General features: G+C 35.5%; 1 protein-coding gene across 2 annotated transcripts in view; it reads left to right on the top strand.

Annotated features, from left to right (window-relative positions):
• The window catches only part of ARAP2 (ArfGAP with RhoGAP domain, ankyrin repeat and PH domain 2), a 115,698-nt gene that overhangs the window by 85,792 nt on the left and 4,787 nt on the right, over positions 1-25,119 (top strand). Inside the window, exons 25-32 of one of the 2 annotated variants that reach the window (XM_056490319.1) lie at positions 1,221-1,295; positions 2,305-2,422; positions 6,616-6,744; positions 12,279-12,418; positions 16,754-16,836; positions 18,238-18,273; positions 18,758-18,821; positions 23,127-23,258. In XM_056490319.1, coding sequence (XP_056346294.1) covers positions 1,221-1,295; positions 2,305-2,422; positions 6,616-6,744; positions 12,279-12,418; positions 16,754-16,836; positions 18,238-18,273; positions 18,758-18,821; positions 23,127-23,258 — 777 coding nt within the window. The remainder of the gene's footprint in view (positions 1-1,220; positions 1,296-2,304; positions 2,423-6,615; positions 6,745-12,278; positions 12,419-16,753; positions 16,837-18,237; positions 18,274-18,757; positions 18,822-23,126; positions 23,259-25,119) is intronic. The other variant, XM_056490320.1, reaches the window with a different exon arrangement.

The raw sequence follows: 25,119 nt of genomic DNA on the forward strand, positions 1-25,119 counted from the left end.
AAATTTCTATGTACTTTTTTAGCCTTTTCCTCTGCTTGTAGTAATGTGTAAATAAGTAGCATCACTATCAATACTATCATTCTCAGAAATGAGGACACAAATTATTATCTTAGTGTTCATTTTATTATTAATTTTTTATATTTGACTATTAATAGCATAGTACACCTTCTGATAGGTCCCTGTTTCTCAGTTAATTTTTCTTCCTATGCTCTCATCATCACTTATTTTTTAGGAAATATTCTTTGGTTCTGGACTGAGATAAATTGCAATCTTTTGAAGAGGCTTATGACTATACTAAAAGGGAATTAGAGCAGGCAAAATATGAGACATTTTTAACTTTAGAAAAATAAAGTAATTTCTCATCCATGAAGATAATTTTATTTCCATAGATAAGCAAACCTAGTTACAATGGAAAATATTACATCCCTTCTCATAAATCATACTTTTCCTCATGATCATACAATGTTGGATTTACTACCTTTCTAATATCTTTCTGTTTTATGTTGTTAGACATTCTTAAATAACATTTGTTAGTATTAAGTATATGAAACTATTATATATGTCATAAATTTGCTTTATCTGATTATTCCACATTACCATTGTGTGTAAAGTCTAGCTTTCACTCCAACAGATTTGAAGAGCTGTACTTAAGAGATTTAACAAAGAGCATTTGTTTTAATTCCTTCTTTAATTAGGTAATGACAAGTTTTCATTGTGTTTAAGAATCATAAACAAGGTATTTTTAGCAATAAATTTTTATTTTTTTGATATGTGCATATGGCTTGTGGCTGAAATAGTCTGTTATTTATAAGTTTTCATCTCACTTTTAAGTAAGTCATTTTGGGGTTAAATTCCTTTTTCATGATTTTAAATTCTATTAATCTGTTTTGATTCTGAACTGAGCCTGACTAACATCCAAATCAGAGTTAGGGTTCTGGCAGTTTAAGATATTGAAATACATTCATGTCTTAGCCTTCGTAGTCTAAAATATAAAATTTCCACTTATGCCATGTCACCCTTAGTTTTTCTGTTCTTGAATGTGTATTTTGCTAATTAATGCTACTTTTGTTTGATATGATTCTGTTGGATTTATTCGGGGATTGTATTTTTCTCCTTAATCTGTGAATCAGTATTTTTTTCCTTACACTAGTTAAATAATTGTACTTCCCTTATTTAAAATGTTAATTTTTAACAATTTTTTTAAAATTCTTTCTTTTTAGGTTTCCCAGGCTGGAGATTTGCTTATTGAAGTTTATGTGGAAAGAAAGGAGCCAGACTGTAGTATTATAATCAGGGTTAGTGTATAAAAATGATACAGTATTTTATGAAGTGCTTTTTCTTGAAGTATCTCAGATTTATTGTTTTTGTATAATTACACAATGAAAGTAGAATTTTATGTTTATCAAAATTATTTTAAATATTTTTTTTAGAATTTGCTGTGCTGCCTAAATTATGTAAAGACTGATTATTATAATTTAAAAAAAAATTAAGACAAATTATACAATTTTAAAGCAGAGATGTTCTATTTTAGTTTTACTGTAGTATACAGGAATATAAATTTTCCCAACTCTACATGTGCAACACATGAGAGCATTAACAAGTACATAATGAATGTTGGTTTAATTTCATAGTTCAGGTCATTGAAATGTCATTCCTCCTTTCTTTTTGTCTGTGGCTTTCTTCTTTCTTTTACTGTTAAGAAACCAAAGCTTGTTATTAACCATAATAGAGATTTTTTGAGCTTTCTGTATAATGGTGTATTTAAACACCTGCATCTTCATGTAGTAGTGCTCTGTTATTTTTGATTACACCTCTCTGGTTTTGTTTCCTTTTTGTTCTATTCAGCATATGACTGGTATGTGGTATACATAGCTAGATATATGCACAAAAAACATGCTTTTTAAAATAGGAATAAAAATGGGAATATGCATCACTAAGATTAAAAAAAAATGGTGTTTCTCTAATATTTATCGTCCCACACCCAAGAAAATATATCAAAGCTTTTTTTTCCCCAAATTTTTCTGGGGTAGAGAAAAGGAATTTAGAGCTACCAAGTTAACAGTCATCTGAAAAATATAACTTCAATCTCATGGAACAAAATAAGAAAGCTGCTTGAATCTTATAGATACTTTGTGAATTTCCAGCTCATATATCGAATATTTACTGCTTCCTTTTTTTTCTTTTCTTTTTTTTTGTTTTTCTTTTTTTACCCCTTAGGACAATATGAGGGAGGAAGACTTTGAAAAAATATATCAGAAATCAGTAATTGACATGTATTATAAACTGATTCAATTTGTATTACAGGTATCACCTTTGATGGAAGCAGAGGAATTAACTAATGATGTTTTAGGAATCAAAAACATTATTCCCAGCAAAGATGATGTCTGGACTGCTTTTGAAGTACTTGAAAATGGAGAATTAGGTTAGTGACACTTAAATTTATGCATGTCAATCAGCTTTTATTATTTAATTTTTTCAATAGTGAATATCATAAAAAGCTTAGTTAAAGACTTTATGGAAACTAGAAGAAAAATAGCCTTCATGCCAATGTTTTACATTTGGTTGTTGTGGCACCTGCATTTCATTCTTTCTTCACTTTGCCAGAAATGATGTGATGAATTGTTGTAAACTGCTTATAAATTAGGGGCTGAGATGATCTTTATATTACAGTGCTTTACAGTTCATTAATCATCAGCTATGGAAAAGTAGGTCTTACCAATAAGTCTTAGAGGAAAACCCTGTTTTCACAAGCATGTCAGCACTTGATTTTATAAGCAACAATGGTTTTCAAAAAATTTAATGAGAAAATATATGTCATACTTAGGAGAAAGGATCTCTTCTATTTTGTTTATTCAAATATTTAATGTGCGTAGCTGAAAAAAAGAGATATAAAGTCTATAATTTACACACTTTAAAGTGTGTTTTTGGCAAGAGGCATTGTGGTGTATCTAGCAGAATCTTGAAAAATTTGTTTGAAATATGTTCCTGCTGCCAACTAAAGCAAATGTCACGTGGCCACAATATTCATGGATAGTGAAGAGGTTTTAACAGTAGCGAACTGTAGACTTGTTTCTTTCTCTAGTGAAGATACCTATTTTCAAGTCAAGAAAAAAAAAGAAAGTAGATTACTAAATATTGCTGTAATATTTTTTTTTCGTTTCATTGTAGTTGGTTTTCAGATGTGCTTGCAATAATTCCTTCAGTTTTACTAATATTATTTATTTACTCAGTCTTGAGCCTGGCAGTATAAAAAACTAGAATGGAAGTGTATTCTCCCTTTCAACTTAAAATAAATCATCCTGAGCCCTCTTCACATCATAGACTGTTGGTGATGCTATATGGAGTTGTAATACAGAGTTCATTTCCAAAAATTCATACATGTGGGTGATAACTGACAAAGAATGCTAGCATCTCTTGTCTTTAGAAGAGCCCTGATAATTCCTACAAGTGCAGTACAAATCCTATTCCTTTAGACTGAATAATGGGAAAAAAAGTGAATTTTATTTTCTTAAATTTGATATATGATGCTTACAGGAACATGCAAACTAAACCACATATGGCCAAGAGAACGTAAGTCCCCTCCCCAACAGCTTCTTGAAGTATTTAGGTGAAACAACTAATATTTTAGTGGGGTTTCAAAATGTTGTCTCAGCTAATGACTATGGAAGACAAACAAAAATTATGCTAAGAATGAGACACTAGAGGCCCTACATAACACAATAACTATGGAAGAGTGTATTATATGAGTGTATCCTACTGAAAGAAGAGTTTCCAACACAAAGTGAAATAGCACACCAGTGTTTTAAATCCAAAACAACCAGCCAAAAAGGCAACTAAATTAAGTCCTAATTCATCACCTGACTCCTGTCAGTAGAGACTGTGTTGATGAAATGGCTTCTTCATGGATCCCTTTCTGGAAGAATCAGTGCATCAGAACAAGTGAATTTTTGTTTCAAAATAAATAAAATGTTGTAGTAAAACTTAGTACTCAGACTCCTGTAGATCCACTTAGGTAGATGCTATGGCTGAACTTAACAGGTTTGCAGAGGGTGGGAACACAGAGAAAAGTTCTGTAAAGTCTTTGGTCCAAATGTGACACGAAGAACCAAAAGATTACTTGAGTCTTTGCTGCTGCAAGTTGATTCTACTAGTGTCATTTGACAAACACCATCTGAGGCATTTACAAATTAGTCGAGATTCTGAAACATAATGACAGAAAAAAGTTTGCATATTTGTTTCAAATGTACATCAGTAATCACAGTGTCTTTCTGATAAAAAATAATTTTATGCTTCTTTTCCTGCTATGGTCTGCTAACTGTCCAGTGCATGGTGGTATTCTGCTTGTTACACTCAACTCTGAATTTTTTTACTTTTCAAGTTTTTATTTTACTTTTAAATATATACTGTCAGGAAAACAACCCCTGAGAAAGCAAGGAAATTAGAATCATATTTTCTAGAAAGTAATTTTCTACTAATAGTTAATGTTGTTTAAGGTGAAAATTACTGGTTTAGGATATTTACTGGCATATGATGACCTAAGTGAAAGAAAGGATAATTGAATGTGTTTGTTGACTGCTTGCTGTTCAAATTACTAGAATTGCAATATTTAAAAATCAGCTAAATTATTTGCATATAGAAAAGTTGCGATAACTGATGGTTTTTTTGAAACCTAATGCAGAATATTTAATACCATATGCTTTTATAAAATAAGGTGTACATATTTTTTTAATAATATGTGATTGATGGATAGTTTGTAAATGAGGTGTGTTACCAGTAAAATAGCTAATGGTTTTCAGCATGATGATTTATGTACCATGTAATCCATGATGACAGATGGTCTTAAATGTAACTATAAATAAAACAGTAGGTGTTTACTGTGGGAGTGCTAGTGTTCTAGGAAGATGTGGTGATTTGCCAGTCTCCTGCCTTTGATTTGTAAAGTTCTTCTCCTTAAAGTGTTTAAGCTTTATCACATCAAAGTCCACAGTTTCACAAAAATTTAGAAGTTTGGCCTTTTAAAACAAAAGAGCCAGAAGAAGTGGTGTTAATAAAATTGGGTTTGAGCTGTTATCTACAGAATTATATTCTTGTTAGGCTGCTTTAGTGTTGAATTATGAGATCTTTATATAGGTGGTATCACATCTCTAAAGGTAGCATAGGTATTTTTGCATCCCAATATAGCAGTGTTTTTTTCTGTCACTTAAGTGTGTTATTTGTTGCTGCTGCTTTCTGAGGCTCTAGTGTTCAGGTGTTCTAGAAAACATGTTCTGCTAGACTCTAGTGCTGGAGAGTCCCAAAGCAGCTGTTGACATTTTGCATTCATCTACCACAGCAGGAATGAAAAATGAGATTATGGCTGCATACTTTGCCCTTCAGCACTCAAGGGACATGGCTAGACTGTGTGACCCAACATGACTGTGTCACAGAGGTGTGAGTTTTCAGGAGCCATACCCAGCTCTTCTCAAGGCCTGACTCACATAAATTGGCATGCAAATGGAACACAGATATTTTGGAAAAATCTGTCTTTGGAGATAAAATTACATTTGGACTCACAAAGCCATTGTTAAAGCTTTTTGGGTTCATGAATTTAAAGCAGATGCTTGCTGCTGAGCAGGAGAAAGCTTTCAGGGATGTGAGTGTCTTTCCCCACCCACATCAGTGTTGTGTCAGGCTGTGTTTTTCATGTGACACTCAGATTTCAGGTGGATCTGGTAATGCTGATTTAGGGACTATTTGCAAGATCTTTTCTGCCTTCATTTGGTAGGTGGACTGATGTTAGTATGGAGAACTGGCTGGGCTTTCTTATCGCTGCAGTTTTTCAATTCTGTGCTAGGTCTCAGAGTTTCTCTGCTAGGATGGATAATGCTTATCAAAAAAATGTGTTTTAGCATCTGAAGTTGTGGAGGGCACACAGAGAGTCTATTCATGCCTTCAGTGGTAGTTGAATCTTGTTGCACTTTTTGTACAAGATTGAAATATACCGGTGAAAGTTTGGATATTCCCTAACCACAGCACCCAGGAGAAGACCTAGTAAGACCACGTGCTTTTCCCCTCTAGTAACAAGAATCTAATGAAACCAGCAGTCTGTTTCAATATGCTTTGATCAGTAACAGACAGTATAATCCATACCAGTTGGAGGCATTTTTTTTCACTGTGATCACTCCAAATTCTTTGGTTCTTTGACTGCAGAGAATTGGTAGCTGTGATGTTTCATTTTTGTGTTGAGCATAGGCCAATAAGGCACAGTATAGCTGAAGGCCTCAGATCTGTTTGATCATATTTAGGCATGCCCTGTAATAGGTCCTAACTTTTGTATTTAGTTTGAAAGAAGTGCTTTAGTGTCTTAACATTGCATATGTAACAGTACAAAAGAGTTGCTGAACATTTGGCTACTGCTTGTTTAATTTTATATTAATTACCTGTGCAAACATGGCCAGGAAAATTATTGTCAATGAAGTGCCTAAGTGTCTTATTTTGAAAGCAGTGTTTTTCTATAGCTCAAAGTCAATGAGACCTTGTTGTGTACAGGCAAATATAACTTGAGGGCCTCCAATATTGTTGGGTTTTCTCTATTACTTGAATTCTATTTTGTGTGGTTTCTTTGGCATTTTTCAGAACGTCCTCTGCATTATACAGAGAATGTACTAGAACAAGTTCTTCACTGGAGTTCACTACCAGAGCCTGGCACTGCATATCTAATAATAAAGAGATTTCTAACAGTAGACATGGTGAATCTCTACAGTGGTATGTAATTTCTTTTTTTTACTTAGTTATTTTACATGGAAATATGACCATGGCAATTGTTTTCCATGGAGCAAAGTGTCCCAGAACAACTAAATTACTGCTACTTCATAAAAATTACAGATTTACAGAAGGTTGACTCCCTATGAAAACACAGAGATTATGAATGTTTCTTTCTACCGACTATAAGCTCTCCCATTGAAATATAAAAGCGTACAGAGTATGCAGTCAGTTCACCCTTTGTGAACTTCTGCTGTGAAGCTTGAAACTGCTCTTATCCAAGACATATTATTTGAATATATTTATATAACTATAGTATGCTAATAGAAATTTCTATTATCTAATTTGATGCCTCTAAACTACAAAACTAATTTCACAGAATCACAGACTATTCCAAGTTGGAAGGGACCCAGAAGGATCATCAAAGTCCAACTCCTCACCACAGGACAGCCCCAGGAATAGCACCATATGCCTGAGAGTGCATGTGATGTCCAAATGCTTCTTGAACTCTCAGGCTGGTGCTGTGACCACTGCCCTGGGGAGCCTTTTCCAGTGCCCACCACCCGCTGGTGGAAGCTTTCCTGATATCCAACCTAAACTTCCCTTATACAACTTCAGACCATTCTGTTATGCTGACACTGGTCACCTCATAGAAAGGATCAATGTTTGCCCCTCCTCTTCCCTTCACAAGGAAGTTGCAGACTGCAGTGAGGTCTCCCCTCAGTCTCCTCCAGGCTGAGCACACCAATTGCCTTCAGCCACTCCTTGAGGGCTTCCTCTCAAGGCCCTTCACTATCTTTGTTGCCCTCCTTTGGGGACTTTCTAACAGCTTTAGAGCCTCCTTACACTGTGGTGCACTAAACTGCACACAATATTCAAGATGAGGCTGCTCCAATGCAAAGCAGAGTGAGAAAATTCCCTCCCATGCCCCGCTGGCCATGCTGTGCCTGATGCCCCCAGGGCAGGATTGGCCCTCCTGGCTCCAGGGCACTGCTGGCTAGTGGAGGAAAGAGACCCCCAGGTCCCTTTCCACGGCACTGCTCTCCAGCATCTCATTCCCCACTCTGTCTGTACATCCAGGGTTGCCCCTTCCCAAGTGACATTCTCATTTGAATTATGTTCTTGTTTGAATGGCATACTCAGGCAACTGAATAATTTGGAGAGTATGTGGTCTTTAAAAGGGAACTGACATTTAGAATATAGATCAAGTATATAAGGAAAATATATGGTTTACACATTGCTCCAGTCTATTTTTTCCCCACATAATACCTGGCCTTAAGTCTCCTGTGTAATTTGCGAGAAGTAGAAGTTTAGGAATTCAAAAATTATATCCTGTTTTCAAGCAGTTGAAATCCTGTGCTATATATAGTGCTATCACTATATAATATGTGATGGTAACACCTGATGCCTGGTTTAATGTTCATCTTATTTCATCTAATGACTCATTCAAATATATCTATCTTTTCCTCTCTTTCTCACACATGAAAATGTTAATCTTTCCATTCTGTATATCTCACCTTGATTTCAAGAAGTAAAATTTTTGGTATTTGGCTTATTCTTCTGAAAGTAATGGTCTTCTTCCACCATGCTTTGTTCCTGTGAAAGCATATTTCACAAATGTGAGCGAGCCTGAACAAGTGTGCTGTTCATGACTTTTATGGTTGGGCTTCACTGTCAATAAATGTGTGAGAGCACATAATGAATGGAGAGAAATGGCCTTCATGAATGACTTCATTAAAAGCTTGATATATGAACTCGCATCAACTCACTAGATATGTGTTGAGATATAATCAAAAAAGGGAATGGGTCATCAGGATTGTGTGAATCACTGCTCTAAGGAACACATAAGTATTAGGTCAGTGTCAATTTACAAAATGTAGTAAAACAGAGATCTGCTGCTATTTGTACTCATTTCTGTCTCCTAGATTTTATATCAATTTGTTCTCCCAACCTATCACAGTAGTCATTTGCATCAGTTCCATTCAGTTTGATCTTGATGTAGACACACTGTCTTCTAACTTTTACATTTATTGATGTTTTTTAGATTTGTTTTAAAATAATTAAAACCTTATCAAATAAATTATATTGGTTTTCTCAGTGATTTGAAAATGAAAATTTCTGCCATATTGCAGACTTACTGTGTTGATGTCTGCAAACTGCACTTGGGAGAATAATCTTGTGAATCCATTACTACATAGTGTCAGAATGAGAAAATATACAAAATGAAGTCACTGGGGAAGGGATGTTCCAGTGTTTAGGGTACAAGGCACTTATGGTTATGGTGGGCCTGTCCATCTCAAAGTGCACAAGAAATAACTGCTAGCTTGAAGGAAGAAGGGGAGACCTCAGTCTTTTCTGTCTGTTACACTCTGTATGTGGATAACTCCTTGTTACTGAATAATAGGGCTGAGGCCAGATGTCCAACCACTGTGATTTGAAGTTTTTTAAGTGGATTCAGCCCATACAATTGGGCAGCTTAGTGAATGGATGTCCTTCTACTTTCCAGTAAAGTTAATAGGACTGTTTATAATGTTTATAATTTAATTCCATGAATATTCCATGCTTCCCTGATTTATGTAATAAAGACTAATTATTATATTCCTGAATCTTTTTTTCTGTTAATATTACATGAGAGATTTTTGTTCTCAGCACTTTTCTCCTTTTTCTTCCTGAGTCTGTAATGTTGTTTGAAATAATGTTGGTTCAATAGCTTGCCTAAGAAACAGTTCTTTTAGCCTCATTTCATTTTGGAAACGTATCATAGTCTTCTCTGTCAGTGCAACTTTTCCCATGCCCCTTATTCATAGCATCAAAATTAAGAATGTACTTACTCTCATCTTATCCATTTTGAATTATTTTCTCGCATTCTGAAACTGAGATGAGCTCAGTTGCTTAGAGTTGTTTAATAACACCAAGGTTGTGGGTTTGAGCCCCATGTGGGACATTCACCCAGAGTTGGACTCTATGATTCTGGTGGGTTCCTTCCAACTCAGACTATTCTGTGATTCTATGATCCAAACCTTGTACTGAGGTCTAGATTTATGTTTTCTCTGTTATCGAAACCAACTTACCTTTTCAAGGAAAAAAGACTTAGTTTATTTATTTTGATATGTTTCAGCAAATATGTGGTGAGTTTCTACTTTATTCCAGCTCTTTAGTTACTCATTCCTGACAATTTATTGAATAGCTTTTTGTGCTTGTTGTAGGCACACTCTTTTAAGTGCTGTCACTAGGGCAAGGTGTGCACTGTATTTGGGTATAAGAGCTACACAGGACAGCTTAATTTCTTCTCCTTAACTAAAAATTTCTCATATTAAAATTTTATTTGTTAGAAAAACAAATATTATTTGTTTGTTAAATTTACTATAAAGTCTGTATATATAGGTCCTTGAAATTTTTCCAGTACAGTGTTGTATAATTTGAGTGGTAAGTATTGATTTCTGCAAACAGGGGCTATTATTCAGAGATATTCTTTGAAATGCAAGCTTCTAAACCATTGCTGGATCAATCCTGCAAGGATTAAGTGCTCCTACTGCCTAGTTGCAAAATTCTAGCAAGTTTAGCATGTTTTGTAAAGTTTCTGTCTGAAAAATACATTCTGATTAGGACACATCCCTGTTGTTTTAGGTTTACGTAAAGAAATGCTGGCTTCTAAAGTATATGGAATATCATCAGTTTAGAGAATTATTTTTTTCCTCCTTCAGTCTATTCTAATATCTTTGTAAGTATCAAGTGTTTGACAGATTTGCTACCATAGGAGTGCTGTGAAGTTTAGTATGAGTTTGTGTCATGTTGCAAGCTGTAAGCAGCTTGATACATATGTATCAATCATATATGTATTCCAGCTTGATACAGATGTGGAAGTATCTTGCTACTCTCATAAAGTATCCTGCTACTCTCACTTCGTATAGTTTTCTTAAAAAAAAAAAAAAAAAAAAAAAAAAGAAAAAGAAAAATTGCTTGGGTAGATAAGGATTCATACTCTATTCTGAACATGAAATAAATATTCTTATTGGCAAAGAGAGACTACATCAGTGTTTTTTGACTGTGCATGTATATTTACATTTATAACTGAGGACTTCTAAGTAATGTCTGATTTTAATTGTTGAAAGATATTGATTCTGGATTTAGATTCTTACTCTTTGATATTTTTTCATGTGCTGCTTCTTAATAATACAGTATTGATATCAGATGATCTAGGTCTAAAGTCTAAAAAAGCCTATTGAGTACTTGGCTTTTGTCTCCTAAACAAGTTGGTTCTGTATTTCCTAATGAATGAATCACTTACAGGAGGTACCTACGCTTAGCTAAAAATAATAGATGGTGAAAGCCAACATATGGCATAATAGTAGGCTTGTAGTGTTTGGGGATAAAGGAATTATTAGCCCTGTTAATCTGGCTCCCTCTTCAGGATGAAATGGTATTTAGTGGAATGGAGAAGAAGGCTGTATCTGCCTACCTCCTCTCTTCTCATGTCCTCAGTCTGATTCCAGCACTCTTTACCTCAGGGAGAAAAGAATACTTCAGAATTCTCCTGAATTCTGTGTTCTGTCATAAAGACAGTAGGAATTATTGTCTTTTCCTTTGTTCTTCCTCATTTTAAGTATTAAAGTGCCATTTTAGTTTGAGTTTCAGTTTATATGCATGAGTCATAGCAGCATGACAATGACTGTAATTAGTGCTCAGAAGGTTTTGCTGGGGAAGGGCACTTACTGGGAAAAGCAGACAAAGTAGTGAAAAAATGTATGTGCATTGAGCAGAATAGGAAACCTAAAAATACCTAGAAGTGGTAGTGAAGTAGTTTATATGTACTGGTAATACTTTTTTGCATTATTTTATTTAGGATTTTGATTTGCTGAGAGACCACTGCGAAATCTGGTCTTTGACACTAAAAGCCTTTGATAGCTCTGCTATTTTTCTTTTGTAAATAAAAAACTTTCTCAGTACAAGGTTGAATACTTTATAAAGCTGACTACAGGAGGTGGTATTTTGTTTGAGTTTTTTATTAATTTTACCAAATATATGCAAGTTTGTGTGTATTTTAACAGAAACAAAAAAATCTGGACAGACTCTTGACAAAATCAGATCTTTATTGAAATGTTTTGCCTCTCGTAAGCACAGAGATTCAAAGTATCCATGTCATACTATACACATTATATGCTGAAAACTACACATTATATTCTGAAAACATTCTTTGAATTAAAGTTTATTGGTGCATTTTTCATGTTATCATAGAAGTGAAACACAGAAGACTTTTTTCCAACCTGTAATTAAAACAATAATGGTGTGTATATTTAATAATGCCTTCCTTATGAACATAGAATATATTAATATGCAATATGTATTGAAATGTAATGTAGTGTATATGTATGTGTGTATATTTATATAATTAATATCATTATTTTTATATATATAGCATAATACCAAATGAATTTTACCCATGTAATTTTAGCTTTTTGATATGCAATAATATTTAAAAACTAGGAGCTTCCACTGTTGTAAAATCTTCTAACAGAATTGTCTTTTTTCCTTGGTAGAGAAAAATGAGAAAGGTAGTGTGAAAGCAGGCAATCTGAAGTACAAGGAAGAACCTTCAAAACTACTGTCTGGAAACAAATTTCAGGACCGTTACTTTGTGTTGCGGGAAGGAAACTTGCTTCTGTATAAGGATATGAAGGTACAGCAGACAAACTCTCCAACAAACTTTGCATTAAGCTTTCTGTTTTATATGAAAAGAGAAGGAAGGAAAACAGATCAACATTTCTCATATTAAATGGCAACTTCTAGAATCTGGTTTTGACATATGAAATTTTTGTCTTGCAGTTTCACAGGTGTGTTATTAGAAGGAGTTTGTGTGTGTTTGTCTTTTAGCTATTGCAGTTATTCCTTACTATAAGCTTTAAAAATTAAAATAAGAACAATGTTTGGGTGCTTTGTGCTGACACTAAATTAAAACCTCCTATAGAGAGCTGCAGCAGAAGTAATATGGAACTTAAGTGAATACATGCCATTTTTTTCTTGGTATTTCACACAAACCCCTTAAAAATCCAAGAAATAGGCCTTTTATACATGCACATCTCATGATAGAAGAGATTATAGGAAAAAATACCTCTCAATACACTAGCAAAATATTTCCCTGCTTCCCAACAACAATTTTCAGATGTATTCTCAGTCCTCTAAAAACTAGTATCGATAATTAGGTTAGGTATCCCTCAGAATTCCATAGAGGTGAATTTAGTCATGATTAATAGCAGGAAGGATTCAGTTTTTAAATATTTATTGGGAGTTTTCTTAAAACAGTGTGTTTCAGTGTATGCAGTTTGTATTTAAGGTAAGCTAATGCACTGTGTCTTTTTGTGTAGCTGTGGATACAATCTTAATTAGAATGATCCCAGAATGTCAAAAATAGTGTCTTATAATTTAGTGCTAAAACTCAAATTGGCACATATGTGAGAATAAATTAATATGTCCATAAAACCTTAATTAGTATCTTAGAAAGAATGTATGACAGGATTGCTGTACCATTTTATAATCTCCTTTTTTCAGCCATTCTAATTTATAAAAAATTGAATTCCCCAACTCAGGAGCTGCTTTGAACATTTATTTTTAAATGGCTTTCCTTTTTTTTTTTTTTTTTTTATGTAAATGGCAATACCTTTCTGATCAAATAGTATATGAGTTTGTTTTGCTTTCTTTTGAGAGATATTAATCCATCGTTAATAATCTTGGCTTTATTTTAGTCATATTTTGAAATTAATAGTAGGAAAGCTTGACATTGCAGATGGAAAATTGTTGTTAATAAGACCACATGTACTAATTAATTTATAAATTCTCCTTAATAGCAAATTAACTTTGTATAAGCAGGTGGAGATACATTCTGTTCAGTGTTTCTCTTGTTCAAGAGCAATTATCAAAAACATAGAAAGTTTCCATGAATAGTGTATGCTAAATTACTATATTGTGCTAATTGACTGAAATAATTTACCCCTTTAATGTCCTGTTGCTAAGAGATAAGCTCACAGACAAAGGAATGGCTCCCTTAAGGTGCATTATTGTGAGAAGTATGCAGTTGTTTAACTTAATAGTATATTCTGCAGGGGTATTTTTTCATCCTGGCAGTACCCTTCTTTTGAGCAGGAAGTTACTCGAGAATACCAACCATAAAACTGTTCTGTGTTTTGTTGTTTTCTTAAGTTCTCTTAAGTGTCTTTTTTCCCACACTAGAGTGTTAGGAATTGAAAGCTGCAGAATGGGAAATTGAGAATCCAGGGACAGTAAACACTGGGGAGTAGCTTTATGTATTAGGATGATAAGATTTGTTAAGTTGTTTGGTGTATCTTTTTCTAAATTGAAAGCTAAGCCACTCGACCTAAAAATACTAAAGGAATGCTTTTGTGTTGTGTTAAATATTAGTTTTTCTCTGTAATAGTGTACATTTATTTCTTCCTTTTAGCACTTCATCTTCCAGTCACATTCAGTTCTCATACCTGGGGTGGGTGTATGTCTGCTGCAAATTGACTAAAGGTAGTTTGCTCAAGAAAGAGCAAGCAAGGAACCTCAGGAAATCCTTGTCTGACTTCCTGTGCACAGCAGGGATAGCAGCCAAGGTCAGGACATGTTGTGCATGGCTTTAATCAGCTAAAGTCATCGAAAACCCCAAGGACTGATTGTGCAACACTTCTGGGCAGCCTGTTGCAGTACCTGACTGTCCTCATGGAGGAAGGTTTGTCTGTCCTTAGATGTAGTCTTCTCACAATATAAAAAGCCTCATTCAATCTGCTTCGTTACTTCCCTGTAGGAGCTGGGAGGCTGCTCTTAGGACAGCTCTCCTCCAGGGCATGTGCTCCAGCCCCCAGATGTCTTGGTAGGTCCCTGCTGAACCCCCTCCAGATTACTGATTCTCTTTTTTCTCTCAAGGACCCAAAAGATGCAGTCACACAAGTAATGAGGAAAGGAGGAGAATCACTCTCTTCCATCTGTGCTTCTGCTAACTCAGGAAAATGAGAGCAGCTTTGCTGTTAGGATACTCTGCTGGTTTATGCCCAGCTTGACACCTACCAACGTGCTCAGGTGCCTATCAGCAGAACAGTCTCCCACTTCTCTCATTGAAGGGATTTTTTTCTACACCTATTCAAGACTTTGTATAGATCATTGTTAAATTTAATGAGATTCCTCTTGTCCCATTTCTTTGTCCTATTTACCTTTCTCTTAAAGTCCCAATACTGGTGTTCTCCAGAAACCAGGTGGATTCCTTCTGACTCACTGGGCTGCCCTTTCTGAAGATATCAGGAAGAACAAAGCATGGCCCTCCCTGTCCCCTGTCCCGTAAGAGTCAGGATATGTTATCCAGAGATTTCTGTGGGTTGTTCGAAGACATCATTTGCTTTTTTTTAATCCTGACTTAGCTGTCCCAGTGGCCTAATGGATGAAGCACTGATTAAACCGGGGATTGTGGGTTTGAGTCTGTCAGCACAGCTTCACCAAGGGCAAGTCCTGCCTAACCAACCTAGTGACCTTCTACAATGAATTGACTATGCCAGTGGACAAGGGAAGAGTTGCAGGTGCCATTTATCTGAAATTCTCTAAAGCCTTTGACATGGTCCCTCACAATATTCTTTTCTCTAAATTGGAGAGGGGAGGAATTGATGAGTGGACTGTTAGATGGATAAGTAAGTGGTTGGATGGTCACATCCAGAGAGTAGTGGTCAATGGTTCAGAGTCTCGATGGACATCAGTGACATGTGGTGTCCCTCAGAGGTCTTTACTGGGACTAGGGGTACTTAATAGATTCATTAATGACACAGAAAGAGGGATTGAGTGCATCTTCAGCAAATTTGCAGATGACACCAAGGTGAGGGCGTGGTTGATACACCTGGGGGATGGGATGACATCCAGAAGGGCCTGGACAACCATGAAAAGTAAACCCATGAGAATCTCAGAGGGTTTAACAAGATCAAGTGTGGGTCAACTCATGATATCCACACAGGCTGGAGGATAAACAGGTCAAGAGCAGCCCTGCTGAGAAGGACTCAGGAGGGCTGCTGGATGAGAAGCTGGGCATGACCCAGCCATTGGCACTCACAGCCCAGAAAGCCAAACATATCCTGGGCTGCATCCAGAGCACCGTGGGCAGCAGAAGAGGGAGGGGATTCTGCCCCTCAGCTCTGCTCTGGTGAGACCCACTGCAGGGCTGCATCCAGCTCTGGGGTCCAGCACAGGAAGGAGAACATGGACCTGTGGGAGTGAGTCCAAGGGAATCTACCAGGTCAATGAGAGGGATGGAGCACCTTATCTACAAAGGAAAGCTGAGAGAACTGGGTTTGTTCCACCTGGAAGAGACCTACTTGTGTCCTTCTAGTACCTGAAAGAAGCCTAGAAGAAAGACGGAAAGGGATGTTTTAGAAAAGTGTAATGCAACAGGACAACAGGGAATGTCTTCAGACTGAGAGTCGGTTTAGACTGGGTATTAGGAAAAATTCTTTGCTGTGAGGGTGGTGAGGCACTGGAACAGGTTGCCCAGAAAAGCTATGGTTGCCCTATCACTGGAAGTGTTCAAGGCCAGGCTGTATTAGGCTCTGAGCAACCTAGACGAGTGAAAGATGTTCCTATTCATGGCAGGAGTTTGGAATTAGATAATCTTTAAAGTCCCTTCCAACCCAAATCATTCTCTGAAGAAAATTCTCACGATTACATAGAACAGATTATTTAACAGGGGGCAATCCCAATTCCCATCTTCCTATATTTCTTGAAGAGTTTTTGTTCATATATAGCACCACATCTTCTTTATTCAGTTTTGTGATTTCATGTAAACCTTAAGTTCTTGATCAGTCTGCTTCCTGCAATAGCAATTGGTACACTTTGTTAATGGCAAAGAAAGAGACAAAGTATTTTAATGATCCGCTAGAAAAGAGGGTGCACTCCATGGAGGAAACAGATCTGTGTAATCAGTCATGTGGCATTTTCTCTTTGACACATTCCTGATACAATAATTAGAATCTTACTTTATTTGCAGGCTAACAAACCTGAAAAAGTGTTGCCTGTCAATTCTCTGAAGCTTTATCTTGGAGTGAAAAAGAAAATGAAGCCACCAACAAAGTAAGAATAGAAAAGAAAATAATCACTGTGTAAAAAGTATTGTGGTATCATCACTAAAGAGTAGCACTGAACATTGTGGAACAAGCAAAAGTCAAGAAGCCTATTGAAGTGTGCTGAATTAAATTATCCCCTGTAATATTATTTGTTCTGTCCCTCTATCTGTTTTCATGTTCCATGTTAACTAATCTGTGCTAGGAAATTACTTTATTGATTGGCTTTTTGTAATCTAAAGTGCATTTATTATCTCTTGTGGATATGGTCAATCCTAGTTCACTTAGTTTTGTGGTATATGTCCTGCATGTCATTGGTGGATACGCTTTCCTTGCGCCAAGTAAAATGAGAGAAGAAAAAAACAGCTAGTCATGGCCCTTACTGGCAGTTCCTGTTGTTCAGCAAAGGATTTTCCTTTTTCAGGATCTTTGTTGTTTTGATGTTTCTGCTAGCTGAAGACTACAGTGCCCTTTACAAACATCAGTGGCTATCTCTCAGGAAAAGAACATTGAAAAATGACACCTGTTTTTCTCAGATGTTTCTAGTTCTTGTTTGGTCAAAGCTTTGAGATACTGAGACAATGCACATAGGATCTTATCCCAGAGGGAGACTAGGTTGGCTATAGCCTTTAAACAGATCTGCTTGAACTTTTCCTTTACAGTTGTCAAATCAAAACACCCCGAAAAGGTCTGTGAATTTCAAAGCTTAGCCATTTTAACGAAGAAATTGGTGTTTTTTTGCGTGGCTTTTGTTTTAATTTTTTAATTCAAATGCAGAATGAGTAAAATATTGGTCCAAAATAGAAATAAAAAGATTATGTAAATGAGTTTTTGCAGGCTTTTTTTTTTTTTTTTTTTTTTTTTGCCTTGAGGTTTATTTTTAATCTACTTTCAAAAACAGAGCTTACCAAGTCTCTTCTGGATCTCCAGAAGTGTCTGTTTCACCTCAGAGGCTTCATTGTGCACCCACTCCCTTTTCGTTTTCCTAGCAATTATCAAATCCCTATAAAACCATGCAATTCCTTTTGTTTATAATACCAGCATAGCTCTTTTCTCTCTGTGACTTCCACACTCTAGTAGACTCTTTACCAGGAAGTTTTATTTCCAGCACCTTTTAGAAAGCACAACCACGGCAAAAATGAGGCAAATAGTCAGCGTCATCTGCAGTGCTTTGCTATAACCCTTTCTCTAGAACAGAAAGTTCATTAACTGTGAATCAATTGTGAGAAAATGAACAAAATCCATCCTCAAAACCACAACTTTATTCTGGATTTGCAGTACATGTTTAGACTTTGCAACTTAATTTTATTTTTTCAAATTAAAAGGACTATATACAGGTAATCAGTCTCTGCAGTTTGAGGAATATGTCCCTTTTTATTGAACTAATTTTTGAAAATCTTCTTTCTTTCAGCTGGGGACTTGCAGTATTTTCTGAAAAACATCAGTGGTAGGTAAACATGAAATGCACACTTGATTTAACTTCAGTGTCTAATATTTGTTGAAATATTCAATTGCAAAATAAGAATATTTGAAAACTAATGGGCATTATTTTGCTTTCATGTTGAATTTTATTTCTGTTTTTTAAAGTAAAGAAACTTACTTAATTGATACATTTGGTTTGTATTTTGGGTTTAGGTGTCTGGTTTCCTTTTGTGAACGAAGAGCAAACTATTGTCATAAAGATAGAATGATAGATTTTAATCCTGTTCATGTGCTTAAAATGAAGCACAGTCATTGTCTTCAAAGTAGGTAAAGTGATAATTTGAAGTGTTTATATGTTCCTATTTTTTGGGGGATTGTTAATGATAAATATAGACAGCATGAATTAATATAAGCAGTATTTGAAATAGTTTAGATAGCTATTCTTTAGTATGTTTATCTGTAACAGGAGTCTCCATTGTTTTCCATATTAATTATGTATTGTGTTCTAGGTATATATGTTGTGATGGACAAGATGTGCAGATGGAGTGGATGATCAGCATTTTTATGGCACAGGTATTAATCTGATAAAAAAATGTAACTTATTCTGTTGTTATGAAAATCCCATTGAATATATATGTGTTATATATAATGTTCAGTGCCAAAGTTTCTGGAATATTACATGCAAAAAAAAAAGGCCAAAATATGTGTCTTAGCCCATGAAGACTATGTGTGCTCTGAGAGTGAGTAAGAATATTAGATTCTGGTGTCATCTTCCCACCACACTCTATTGTAGAGAAGGTTGGTACGGAAGGACAGTTGTTTCCTTTGCAGAAAGCTCTTGTGGGTGAAATTCTGGCCTAAAGGGTGTGTCTGTGTGCCACAATACATGAGTGCTCACTAGTTTGGATGCTGCTAAAGTAGTCATGAAAGAAGGGTGTCATGTTTAAAAGCATAGTGGTGTGAACTAGACCGGTTGAAGAGCTGTGTCAATATGGCTCTATTCTCTGGTGTCCAGGTTAGCTTAACACTGACTATTCATTGTGTTGGGTAAGCTTTATCCTAAATTAAGTATTCCTCTTCTTGCTACATTGTAAGGAGGGTATATGTTTGAGTGACATATAACACATTCTTGGAAATGAAGTTTAATATTTACATTGGAGAAGTGGAAGTAAGCGAGATGGGAAGAATTCAGCTTGACAGGAGCCTGGAACATAGTTTAAGGTTTTAACAGGATTTTGTATCTGTGTCATATTTTTCTTTTTCCCATGATATTCAAGGAGCTTTGCAAGATATCACTGTGAATAAACATTGCTAGATTTATGATTACCTGGGTGCTTTGTGTTGTATAAGGTAGGCTGAGCATAAGACTGTTGAATAACAGACTTAGCAGCTTTCTAAAACAGAATCTGACTTGCATAGATAGTAGTGCTAGAAGTATAATGCATGCCTTGAAAGAAAGACTTCCAAATTCTTGTCTTACTCAGCTCCCCTAACTGAAGTGACTATTGTTGTTTCTATGGAAACTGCTGGCATACATCTCATGGGCATAACATGAGCAGTGTCACAGCAAATAGGCTCAGAGGTTATTGATATAGGAAACTTAGAAGTAACTCATGCAAGCTTGGTAACTGTTGAAGTCTTTTTGACATAAAATCACAATGAAGGACAGTCTGTTAGGATTCTGCTCAGGCAGATGTAGAATGTTCCTTTCACAATATAGATAAAAAACTGGGAGCCATTGCTCAATGTCCAGGATAATTCTTCCTAACAGAAAAAAAAATAAATAAATTTATGTACATTAAAAAAAATTGCTACAAATTCATACTATTATTTTTAAAACTTTTTTTTTCCAATGAATGAATAGTGCAATGAATTAACAATACATTATTAAAAGAGTTTTTTGGTTTGGCTTGATTTTTTTGTGGAAATTTTGGACATTTTTTTTTTTTTTGCCAGTGTTCTGGACATCAGCAAATGTGTCAGTCTATAAACTACATGAGAAATTATGTGCTAATAATGTAGATTTAGTGTATTGTCCTTATTGCAATCTACTAGTTCATTACAGAGAAAATCTCCTTAAAAATTCAATGCCTCACATTGGTAAAGCTTACTATAAGAGCTCTAAAGTCTTGTATCATACAGCAGCAGACAATTATTGCCACATTATCCCATTTCTAAACCAGAAAACTGTAAATGTCAACTGAGGTTATTTCTAGTTAGAATTTTCAAGTTGAGGCCATCTTCAGGGAAGTCAGCTTGGTTTTTTACTGTTTATGTTGTCACTGTGTTTGAATAGATGTTAGAGAGACTGCAGGCAGCACATCTTTGCCAGTGGAATAACTTAGATTGGGAATTGAAAAATACCGTAAAATTGGTTTTGAAGTATTAAGACATTGACATTTAATGATCTTGTGCTATTAAAAGGGACATAATCCAATATTACTGTGTTTCTCAGTCTTGAGCACAGTAAAGCTTTATTAGTAATTAATATCAATAAGATTGTAGTACTCTTGCTATTTTTTTTCCTGTTGTCTGATAGTATTTATTCCTGTAGTATAAATATTGCAGAATAATAACAATAAATAACAAAGTGTAGATACTGCTGAAATCTAGTGACTAAAGTACTTTGATACAGGGGATCAAGTTAACCCAGAGGTTATTAATCTTCCATTTCAACCTGGTACATACTAAGTGTTTTGAAGTAGGATCAATGTTTCTTTTAGTTTTATGCCAAACCATCCTGAAAAGCCTGATTCTTGAATTCTATAATAGTTCTGTACAAAATCTCTTAAGAGCATGCATAGCATATAGTTCGAAGTAATTAATTGGTATGAAGATGGACACAACAGTATTCTTCCAGTTTCCTTGCCTTTGATCAGCTGGAGGTATATTATACTACCTTGAGGTGCAGTTGAACAGAGGGGTCAAAACTATGAATAAATACATTTTTTATGTGGCCTAATACATTGCTAGTATTTCTGATATACTTTCTCAGAGTTCTATTTTAAGAAATGTTACAGGCCCAAGAGGGAAATCAGGCTGCTTAACTGACAGGGATGGTTTCCTTAGGCTTGCTGGGAATTAAGGCAGACAGTTTTCTTCAGAAGCTGATTAAAGTTTCTCCATCACTTTCTGGATTGCGTTTGTTTGCTGTATCTTGATCCACAATAAACTGATTTTGGTTGGCAAGAGCTGCTCTTTCACATAATACTTTCTCATTTTATTGGAAGAAAATGTTCTTAATGGTCACTGGAGAGAAATCTTATCACAGACTTTTGCGTCACCCTGGTCACACCATGCATGAGAATTTTTTACTCCATCTAGATACAAGTCTATAAAATACTTTTTCTAAATTTGGAACCAAGGCTTCCAATTTCTAGTCAGCCATCATGAGTGGATGATCACTGATTCTGATGGCTTTTTAATGGTAATGCTGTTTTTACTTGCAGATCATCTGCAAGTATGATCATAGCTCCACAACTGTATTTTTAAATACAGTCTTGGAGAGACTTGCTTCATGAATTTGCAGTCCTGGCTTGCCAGTTTCCTTCGAAATTGTGCTGATTTAGCTGTGGGCCTTGGTCGTTCTCTTTGATTCACAGAATCTCATGTTGATGATTTTTCATTAAAATAGTCTGGAAATGCCTTGTCCTCAAATCTCTCCTTCTGGTTTTCATTAACATTACCCCAGGACTGTGAGCTCATGTTCTCAAATTTGAAATGTTCAGTAAGTAATTTATGGTTTTTTTACTTCCCTTCTCTTCCCAGTCGTTTTTCACTCAGAGTGAAACTTAAAATTGACCTATTTCAGTCGAGCTAAAGCAAAGACAACTGTTGAAACCAGATCTGCCTATTTGTAGATTATATTTTGGATAACACATGTTGTTATCATAGGTTCAGCAATTATTTTCTCTAAATTATTAATACAAATTTTCACAGAATTGCATCATCAATTACTTTGGAAAGGACCTTTGAGATCCTTGAGTCAAAGCCATGACTTAACACCACCTCGTCAGCCAGACCATGGTGACACATGGAGTCTTTTCTTAAACACCTCCAGAGATGGTGACAGGTGACATTGCAATGTCTAATCACCCTTTTTGGGAAAAAAACTGGAATCAAGCAGCTCCACTGCCCTTCTCTGGACAGGCTCCAGCACCTCAACATCTTTCTGGTAGCGAGGGACCCAGAACTGGTCACAGGATTTGAGGTGTGGTCTCACCAGTGCCAGGTACAGGGGGACAATCCCTGCCCTGGTCCTGCTGACCACTATTTCTGACAAAGGCCAGGATGCCATTGGCCTCCTTGGCCACCTGGGCACACACTGGCTCATGCTCAGCAGTTCCCAAACAGCACCTGCAGGTTCCACATTCCAACCACTCTGCCCCAGCCTACAGCACTGCCCAGAATTGTGACCCAGGTGTTGTACCCTGCACTTTGGTCTTGAACCTCAACACAAAACACATTTTGAAATGCTTGCACATTGAGGTAATTTTATCTTATTTCAGAAATTTGTGTTGGGATTCCTGCAAGCATGCTTCTGTGAATTTTAGAAATTGTGAAACAAGTCAATATGTATGCCACATTCATAATATTTTCTTTTTTTTTTGAGGATAATGAGAATAATATTAAGGAAGGAAAATGTTTAATACATGACAATTATGTAGAGATATTTTGGTTCCTTTCATTCAACATCCTGCAGCACTTAAGAAATATTAACATAAATTTAAGCATCACAGTGTTTTTCCTCTTCTACCACAAGAGGAGGGCATGGTAATGTGCAGTGTATAGCTTTTTCCAAGGGAGTTTTACATACCAAAGAATTTTGTATATTTATGAAATTCCACATGGAAAATAAGGAATCATTTTGTTCTTCAGCATGCAGATATATGGCCACCTGTTGGAAAAGCAAGAAAACAGTCCATAACTAAAAGTCCAAAGATCAGAGGCTTACCACTAATTCCAATTCATCAGGAGAAGAACACTTACAAAATCAAAGGGAATACAGAAGTAAGTGGGATTTAAACTTACTGTAGAACTTCTAACCACAATGCTGTGATAAGCAGTCCAGTAATAATCAACTCCTCAGAGCTGGATAAATATAAAATGCAGATGCTCTTATTATCAATGCCTCTTCCAATATTTTGTCATTAAAGGACAAAATTGTTGTTGAGGACAATTTAATGTAAAAAAGCTATTGTAGTCTCAACTTGCATAACCTCTCTGGCTCTTCATTAAATAATAATGGATTTATATTTGTGCTTGTTTTTTTTTTTTTTTTTTTTGAGTAGAGATTGCTCATTAGGAGTAAATAAGACTTTTAGCTGGAAATATTATGCACATTATTACAGTATGTGTTTTTTATTTAGTAAGATCCTTGAAAACTGTCCTGCATGCATCTCTTACAATATATTTTCTTCCATCTAAAATATCTGCACTGTTTTAATTATCTGCTCTGTGAATATAATGGAAAAGCTCAGATGGAACTAACTTTGATACATTTAAGTTATACCATTATTAGTCTCAAAGAAGAATTAAGAGGCTTTAGTTACAGTCTTTGAATAGGCTGAGTCTTTGTTGCTACATTATGTGCACGAGTGATTTTTCTGAACCTTATCATATTAGCTTGAGATTATCTTCTGGTATCCACAGAGAGATATTGATGTTTGTGGAGAGAAATTACTTGCTGTGCTTCCAACTGAGATGAATCAGTGGAGGCACTTTTCTGCTTGGGAATAGTAGTGGTAACTAGCCTGACTGCAGCAGTAACTGTTGAAACAACAGCTTGGTACTCTGACTGAGCAGTATAATTTCTTGCACATTTTAGAACATTTTGAAAGCAGGAGTTAGTATGGGTCACTAATTGAGATGGTGGTTCAGGTACAGAGTGGTAAAGTTGACTTTTTCCATAGTAAACCAAAAGCAAAAGGAAGGCATGCATAGTGCTTTATGCAAAAGACAACTCCATCTTGTGTTACACTTTCTTCCAGAAAGAGTTTCTGCTCTGCCTAACTACAAGAGTATAAAACCATGTGAATATATGAATTTTGTAATTTGTTTACAAACTTTTGTATTGTGTTTAATTTGTCCTTTTTAACCTTCTCTCAAAAAGCATTTTTACAATGTTTAATGAGTTCTTTCTGGCGCTTGTATTTTCAAACTGTTTTCATAAAAGTAAATCATAGGTCTTATCAGTCAAAAAATTTCATAACCCTTAGCTGGGTCTCTTACCTGTTCTCTATGCAAGTACATTTAAAACCTCTAGTACATTCTTTGAGATGACTGCAAATTTAGACATTCTAGGATAAAAGTTTTATTGGATTTTGAGCTTCGTGATTAAAAATCCTTAATGCCTTTTAGTACTGTATGCATTTCTATTTTTTTTTTTTTGTGGATAATTTATTAGGGGAGACTCTAATGTTTTGTACAATGCAATTTTGAGGAGGCCTGCATTTATACTTAAAACCAGAAATCTACAATCTTTATTATTTATGCCATGACTAGATCTAGAGAATTTTTATGCAAAAGGTATTTGCGTACTTTAGGAAGGTTAACACAAAAATACATAATGAAAAATAAAAACTAACGCTTTTTTAACATGAAAAGCTAAAACTGGAATGAACAGTAAAATAGTGGTAGAAAGTATGTATATGATATGGTTTATTAAGGAAAATATTGTACAACAGTGTAACAGTCACTTAAAAAAAAGATGTACCATTGTGAGGCCATGCCTTCAGTCTTTCCATAAATCTGAGTACTCCTCCAGCATGCAAGAATCTCAGTTTTAAAGCATTAGAAAGTAATACGAGGAAGAAGCATTTTCTGAAAGATGCTGGTTTAGTGGAGGTCGGTTTACAGATCAGTATGTAAC

This window comes from Oenanthe melanoleuca, chromosome 4, assembly GCF_029582105.1.
Source record: "Oenanthe melanoleuca isolate GR-GAL-2019-014 chromosome 4, OMel1.0, whole genome shotgun sequence".
Taxonomy (NCBI): domain Eukaryota; kingdom Metazoa; phylum Chordata; class Aves; order Passeriformes; family Muscicapidae; genus Oenanthe; species Oenanthe melanoleuca.